Below are 7798 nucleotides of genomic sequence, written 5' to 3' on the forward strand. Positions count from 1 at the left end.
CCTCTGTGGGCCTCGGTCTCCTCATCTGGGAAATGGAGGGAGATGATCTGTGGTGCAGGCCTCACAGGGGTGATGAGGTACAAGGGGGAGAGGAATGTGCAGCGGCTTTGTGCTCCTCCTCCTCGAGGGGGGAGGGGAGAGCACTGGTGACAGTCAGATGACACAGTCCTCAGGGGACCCTGGGAGGCATGGGAGTCCTCCTCACACTTTCTTGAGGAGGAGAGAGGCTTAGGGGCCTAGGCAGGCCTGAGGGCACAGAGGAGGGAGTGTTGGAGCTGGGAGTGATCTAGAATCAGATCACTCTGGAATGGGAGCCGCCATAGACATCAGATGTCCAGGGTCCAGGATCAGGGGCCTGGGAGACACGGGGAAGGTAGCATGGCCTCCCTGAGCCTGTCCTTGACCCTGCAGGAGGTGAACTCTGTGTGGGCCACCCAAGAGATGGACCCCCAGGGAGCCCAGGAGAGGCAGCAGCAGCAGGTGAGGGGGCCTGAGGGGGAGGGTCCAGGTGTCAGAGGAGGGGGTCTCACCCCTCACGGCTGGAGGCCTCCCCAAGAGAGGAGTCCCTCCTCCTCCAGCCCAGCTCCTGGAGCCCCAGAGCCTGAAATGCCTGCCCTGGAAGTGACCAGGAGGAGGCCTGGAATGGCTGGGCGCAAGATGGATTTGCGGGGGGAGTGGCAGGGACCGCACACCCTGGGATTTGCCAAAAGCCGCCCCTGGTAGCTGACGGGGGACGTTGGGTGGTCCTGGAGGGTGCAACAGGGGGGAGGCTGCTGAGGGTCCTAGGCTGCTCTCTGTGGGAGTCTGCGGTGGGCAGGAGGCTGGGGTGAAGGGATTTGGGGGAGGGTCCATGGGGGCACCTGAGAGCTGGGACTCATCCCCACTCCCACCCTGATTTCACAGGGTGTCGTCCCCTTCCTGGGCACGTTCCTCAATCACCTGAAACTGCTGGACATTGGGATGGAGGATGATCTACAAGTGAGTGAGCCTGGAGGTGGGGCCAGGGAGCAGGATCCTGTGGTTTGGGAGGCGAGAGCCTTGCACTGGGCCCTGAGCTCTCTGTACCTGGCAAACCTCCTCTCATGAGAGCATCATGGCCACCCCTGGGAGCTAGGGAGTCAGAGTCAGGCCCGTCTTAGTGATGCGTGAATGGAGGCTCCGCGTAAGCCCCCTACCAGGCTCTCAGGACTAGTGAAGCTCATAGCTGCCTGCCTGCAAAGCTGCAGGAGGCTGTGTCTGAGCTGGATTCAGCCTCCCCCTTGGGCCCTGCCCCTGGGGGAGTGCCATCAGCCCCTGCAAGTGAGGAAGCACATCTGTGGTCCAGCTGTCCCTTTTTGCCTGAGGCCTCAGTCTTCCCGTCTGTCATCAGAAATGGGTGGGCTGCAAGGTCTCTGGCTTCAGCTCCCCTGTCCCTCCTGCTCTGGAGCCCAGAGCCTGGCCCAGTGTCAAGTTCTCTTTGTGGAAGGTCTGCCCTCTGCTGGGCCCTGACATTCCTGCAGCCTGAGAAGGGGTGGGATGGGGGCTGGTTATGGGCTTAGGGGGCCGTTACTGATGGACATTGGCTGTCTCCCTTCCAGGGAAATCTGGTCAACTTCCAGAAATGGCGTGAGGTCAGCAGCTGTGGGGAGGGTGGGGAAGTGGAAATCACAGACCTCCCGTGGCAAGATGTCACGTGTCCTCATCCCTCGGGTCTTATATTTGTTGGGACAGTTAGATGCTACAAAGCTGGGAATCCCATCACGTTGGCGGGTGCGGGAGGGGCTGGCATCAAGGACACCTTCCTGGATGAGGAACTAATTCAAGCCAACTGTGAGGACAGGCAAGTCCTGAATGGAGTGGGAAGGAAGGAGGGTTCCCGAGTGAGCACAGACCCCAGACCAGATCCTCACTCCGCACAAGTCCCTGGCAGGGTTCCCCACCCGGGACCTGTCTGCATCCTGTCCTTCCTCCCAGAAATACAAAGTCATTAGGAAGATCCAGCTGCTCCAGCAGGCTGCAAGTGAATATGACCTGAATCCCGAGGAGCGATTTGGGGCCTGGTTCCAGGCGATGGAGCCCCTCAGTGTTGATGAGAGGTGAGGGGCACAGGAGTTGGGTGAGGGCAGGCCAGACTCTCTCGGCCGGCCGGCTGCAGAGCGTGGGGCCTGGCTCCCTGATCAGCCCCAGACCTCATTGCGTGGTGACCCATGGGGCACCGGGACTCAGCTGCTGGCAGGCTCTGGGAGGGACACCTGAGGTGCGGCTCCTGGTAGCTCACAGGCCACTCTGTCCTGTAGCTACTGCCTCTCCTGCCGGCTGGAGCCCACACACCAGAAGACGAGCAAAATGCGGCTCTTCAGGAGAAAGAGGAACCGGACATCCTCCAGTTCAGGGCCGAGTGAGTGTCAGGAGCAGCAGCGACTGAATCCAGGGGCTCAGTACAGCTTCGGGCTAAGCATGGGCCTGGATCCCAGCTCCAGTGCTGGCCAGGCCTGGGACAGGCCGCTCCCCTCTCCTCTCTGGGACTCGGTTGCCTCCTCTTAAATGAGTGATGCTAAATGATGCCTCCCCCATCAGGGACAAACGAGGTGCTGTTGATGGACTGAGCACTCGGCACAGGGTTTGGATAAGAGTGTTGTGGGGCAGGGAGGTGTGCCGTGAATCTCAGGAAGGTTCCCCAAAATAGTCTGTTTCTTCTCTTCAGCCACCGTGCCCTTGGCAAGGAGCCATAACCCTCTGGAGACCACAAGTGCAGCTCCTCCTGAGCAGCAGGGCCACTGGGACCCTCGGGGTGCACCGGGTCAGCTCTTCCCCCCCCACCCCAAGTGAAGGAGGACATCTGAAGACTTTCCCTGGTTTCCCCTAAAGCCCCAGGCGGAGGGCACGACCCCCCTCCAAATCCCTGACATCTGCACCCCAGGGACTGTTTATCCATTGAGGAGGAGCATTAGTATATGTTTAAGAGTAAATATCAGATTTGAATGTTGCAGTAAGTTCTGTTTCTGTCACAGCCTGGGTGTTGTGGTGTGGTTCTTTCACTGCTTATGCTCATGTAAATGAGACACAGAATCTCACATTCCGCCTTGAATTAAGAACTCATGTATGGTCAGAGCTTATGGTATGTGGGAGAAGGGAGGACGGCCAGTCCCCTCCCTGGCTACTGAATGACACCCTCAAGTCCCCCTTCCTCAGAGGACAGGTGCATTTCAGTGTGGTTCACCTGGGCCAGGAGCAGAGACAGCCCCTCAGATCTCCCTGGATGTAGAGGTTGGAGGGACTTTCCCAGGCAGAGCAACAACCACTGAAATGTAGATGTCTTTCAAATACCACTTGCCAGGACCATGTCCTTCCCCAGGGCAGCGGCTGTCTTTCTACAGCTTTCCAGGAAGAAGGATGTTTTCTGCTTCTCCCATTGAGGTTTCTTTTGACCAACTATTGGAAGTTACCGTTTTCTAATCAGTCTCTAGATTTGCATCAACACTAAATGAGGAAAAAATGTAAAAAGATAAAAGTTTGCATGTGGAAAAGACAAGGCCAGAGGAAGACCATGTGCTGATGGACTAAGGGCCGACAGGACATCCCCATCAGGCCGCCTCTAGGGCTCCCTGTTCACCCTTCGCCTAGATTGGAATCCTCCTGGGATCCTGGCCCATGCCATGGAAGTCCTTTTCCCACTTGTTTCATATCCAGAGGAAAAGATTCATGAGGCAGCTTTTAAACCTACAATAGGACTTTCTTCCATAAACCTCGCCACTCCCTGTGAACTAGGATTTCCAGCATCCCCGCATTTCCTTATATGATTCTTTTTGGGCAGAAATTCCGTAGAAGGCCCCCAGCCTCTCTGTCAGGTACATCGTGGCCATTCCTCCCTGGCTGGGCCTGATGGATCGGGGTGAACTCTGGTTTGCCAAGATAATAGACCTTAATCCTGGCCACTGAATGACCCACACTGTCCATTGCTGCCTAGGGTGACATCTGGGACCTTGGTGTTCTGAGGTCCATGGTCTCAGACAGTCACTAGTTTACACACTCAGTCGTGTTGTTACTGACTTGTCCCAAAGGGGCAGCTGGGCCTGAGCGCATAGAGCACGTAGCCCCTGGGATGACTGTGTTCTTTTCCCCAGTCTGTGCTGTGGTTATGTGGATGTGTGTTACAGGGATGTGAAACTTGCCTGTTGGGAGTTTTGAAAGATGAGGCACGAGAGGGGCAGGTATAGGAGTGGGTCCAGCAGGGGAATGCAACCCATCTTAGACAACACAGACACAACAGACACAAACTTACCAATTAAAATACTGAAACGCTTCCCACATGGGTGGTAAACAGACACTACTCTGAGCTCACACCCAGAATCCACCCTACGACTAGGAGCTAAAGGGTTACCACCCGGCATTTTGAACATCATGCCCTGGAAACACCCTGTAAGACAAGGGCCATTGTCTTGAATTCCTTGGTACTTCTTCCCCCTCCTTTCTGAAGGCTGCAAGTGTCACCCAGGGACGCCTTTTCAGTTCAGCCAGATGCAGAGTAGAAATCCTGGTTCCCACAGCACAGGCCCTTCCTGCCAGGGCACTGCCATCCAGGAAAGAAAGAATTCACAGCTCGGTGTAGACATGTAAACACACACAGGCATATCCCACCCAAACATCAAGATGCATGAACTAGTAAGAGAGTAAAAGCCACTTCAGAAACACATCAAGCAATTGCGAAAAAAGGGTTTTTTAAAGATCCTGACTCCAATAAAATGCAAAACCAGGAAATCATCTTGAGAAAACTGGGGGACTTTGGATACTGACCAGATAGTTGATTATAGGAATGACACTTTTATTTTTGTGTGTGATAACATTAGTGTGTTTGTGTTCAAAAAATCCCTCATCTGTAAGAGAAACTGAAAATATTTACCGCTGAAATGATGTGCTCTCAGTCATCTCAGCTGGTTAACTCTAGCGGGGTGGGTGTGAGGATAAACGAAGCCAGATGGTATACGAGTTGATAATTTTTGAAGCAAGTGACAGGTTCACAGAGGTTGATTTTCCTCTACTCTGAGATTTAGAGATTTTTGAAAACTTTCAGAACACAATTTTGATACAAATAGTATACTCGGTGTTCACATTACAATGTTACAAATTAAAACATTGATTGAAAATATAAAGGAATGCTTCTCCTTCCTGACCTAAGGAAGCTCTCTCTCAGTCTCGTTCTGTGAATGACCTGATGATGCCACCAACTGTTCACTTACCACATGTTTGTGGAGTAATTCCTATGTGCTCTGTGCTGTGTGCAAGGCGAACACATTTCCACGACTCTGGATCTAGTGTGGGAAGGAAGGCAATGAGTCTGCTGCCAAGGTTCTCTACGGGGAAAATAATGCCCCCAGGGGGTATGCTCATTTTTAAGATTCCAAAATCAAAGCTACACAGGTTTGCCAGGTAACAAACAAGAGATACTTAATTCATGATACAGAAATGACCTATGTCTGAATTAACATGTGACAAAGAAGAGAAAGATTGATGGATTTTATGTTAAAATTAGATGCAAAATCATAGTTCTGGCCCCTGGCCTAGTGGTTAAGTTTGGCAAGCTCTGCTTTGGCAGCCCACGTTCTGTTCACAGGTGTGGACCTACAACACTCAGCAGCTATGCTGTGGCGGTGACCCACATACTAAGTAGAGGAAGATTGGCAACAAATGTTAGCTCAGGGTGAATCTCCCTCAGCTAAAAAAAAAAAAAAAATTACATGCAAAATCAGAATAATTTATGGAATCAGATTTAATATATATTAAAAGATAAATCTCATTCAAGTAGGTATCATCTCTTCATTGAGTTAACACTCAATGAAAAAACAGATATAAGTTCAAAACACTAATTCCTCAGCATCGATTATCCTATCAATTTTAATATAAAAAGGAAGAAAAATCATGGTAAATAAAAATTGATGTTATCATGAAAGGTAAAGATCACGACGGACGTTACAAAGAGATGCTGTGAGAGTCAAGCCTGTCTCATGGGGAATTTCTCAACCACATCACTCTCTTTTTCTTCAGCACCCATGTTGCTTTTCTCACTGTGTTTTCAGGATGCCTTTCTTGGCTCCTTGCTCTCTCTGCCTCCCGGGCAATCTCGTCTGTCCTCGAGGCCACAGTCACTCCCTCCCATGCTTTTCTTCACTTTCTGTGTCTGTCTCCTGATATCTCCAAAAGATGTTCGTTGCCTGCAGAGGGGCTATGAGAGACCCAGACCCAAACCAGGACTCATCTCTGCCCAATATGGACACTGGCCAGGGGTGGGCTCAGGGCTGGTGTGCAGACCCCTCAGCTTCAGCCACGGCCCAGGGATTCACCTGGACCCCCCAGTGCAACTGTTTTTAAGGTATTTGTGAATCCAAAGGACTTAAGAGTTCTCCTTCACTGCTGCAGGCCTGGAGTCCCTGCAGTCTCCTGTATCCACAGACTTGCTGGGGATTCTCCAAGGTCTCCTCCCATTGACTGCACATGACCTCACTGCCAGGATGGGAAGCGATTCTAGTAACTGACCTCTGGAATATACAGCTGCTCAGCCTTCAGACTGCATAGAACTTCAGTTTTCTACTTGGTTTTAGTTTCATGGTCTCATTGTTTCTACTATGAAGTTAGGACATATTTTTTGAGCTTTCTCTTTAAAAACAGAATAAAATGCAAAATTGGAACAAAGAGGAGGATGAAGACTACCATCCATGGAGAATGTTCGCAGCTCATTTGGATATTGCACCCTCTTTCTCTCCCTGGAGAAATGTGTCTCAAATCATACTGTCCATTACAATCATTGCAGAGTTTTTATAACTCAGATTGCTGGAACTCAACCCAAGTAGGTCTGGGGAGGCAACGGAGAATTTTCATTTCTAAGACGTTCCCAGCTGATGTTGATGCTGCTGATATAGGCATCAGACGTTGAGAACGGGATTCTGGGACACTATCAAGCTGATGTGTCACTATCAGTGCAAATCCAGACCAACTTGCCTCCTCCGTCTTGCTTAAGGATGTTATTCTCTTCCCTTCTCTATCATTGACAACTATACACATGCTGGTACCCTGTAACCTACGTTATTGGGACACAGAGATCCAAGGACTCCATAACTCCTTTGAGTGTCCCATCTCTAATGAAATCACGCACTCTTCCACCCTTAGATACTCACTTCCACACCCAGAGCCTGTTTTCACCCAAAATTCTCCTGCTTGTAAATCAGTAACTCAGAAACACCACATTCTCACCACAAATTTCCACATTTCTAGTTTCTACACAAAGAACTCTACCGTATACAACCATTCTTTAAGAAAATAGATTACTCCAGTTAGAGTATCTTAACAAGGCTCTCTTCCTTCTCTCTTCCTATTCCTCCATATTAATCTTGGATTCTGTGGTCCATCATTTCAATAACCCACTGACAACGCTCCCTAATTCTTTACTCTCATCATATCTGCCCTGCAAGCCTCTGACTTTGGATGATTCCAAATTCCTGCCATGCCATGTTGACACCTGCACTGAGGATCACCGCTGAAGAGAGAGCACACGAGGAGCCTGGGGGTCCCAACAGAGAATCAGCAGCAACCAATGGGCCTCCATGCATTCTCTAACGCTTCCTGAATGCTCTGTTAATTTCTTTCCATTTCTTGAGTTCCATACAACTATTTTCTCTTGACCTACTTCATATCTCACAGACAAATTGTTAACCACCACACAAGAACTATTTCACACTCTAGTCATCAGATCTAGAAATTTTCCGCATAAGCAATTCATTTATCACACCATTTCTGTTGTTTTATACAGATATATTTCTTTCTTAGC

The 7798-nt window shown here is 50.4% G+C and overlaps 1 protein-coding gene across 2 annotated transcripts; it reads left to right on the forward strand.

Annotated features, from left to right (window-relative positions):
• Positions 1–255: 255 nt before the first annotated feature.
• LOC131403967 (ral guanine nucleotide dissociation stimulator-like) lies at positions 256–2961 on the forward strand. Of its 2 annotated transcripts, none has more exons than XM_058538146.1 (5): positions 256–480; positions 904–978; positions 1954–2075; positions 2277–2377; positions 2666–2961. In XM_058538146.1, the coding sequence occupies exons 1-5, from the start codon at positions 331–333 to the stop codon at positions 2806–2808; spliced, it is 591 nt and encodes a 196-aa protein (XP_058394129.1). In that variant the 5' UTR covers positions 256–330; the 3' UTR covers positions 2809–2961. The 2 variants fall into 2 exon arrangements, with proteins under 2 accessions (XP_058394129.1, XP_058394130.1); XM_058538147.1 differs by having other exon boundaries at positions 2684–2961.
• Positions 2962–7798: the final 4837 nt, after the last annotated feature.

This window comes from Diceros bicornis, unplaced genomic scaffold (genome assembly GCF_020826845.1).
Source record: "Diceros bicornis minor isolate mBicDic1 unplaced genomic scaffold, mDicBic1.mat.cur scaffold_97_ctg1, whole genome shotgun sequence".
NCBI lineage: Eukaryota > Metazoa > Chordata > Mammalia > Perissodactyla > Rhinocerotidae > Diceros > Diceros bicornis.

What these genes read in the sequence shown, in the direction of transcription:
- LOC131403967 (XM_058538146.1), top strand. Translation starts at nt 331, where the DNA reads ATGTCCAGGGTCCAGGATCAGGGGCCTGGGAGACACGGGGAAGGTAGC. An exon ending in AGGAGAGGCAGCAGCAGCAG is followed by an intron (nt 481 to 903) that starts GTGAGGGGGCCT and finishes CTGATTTCACAG; the next exon opens with GGTGTCGTCCCCTTCCTGGG. An exon ending in ATCCTCCAGTTCAGGGCCGA is followed by an intron (nt 2,378 to 2,665) that starts GTGAGTGTCAGG and finishes TCCCCAAAATAG; the next exon opens with TCTGTTTCTTCTCTTCAGCC.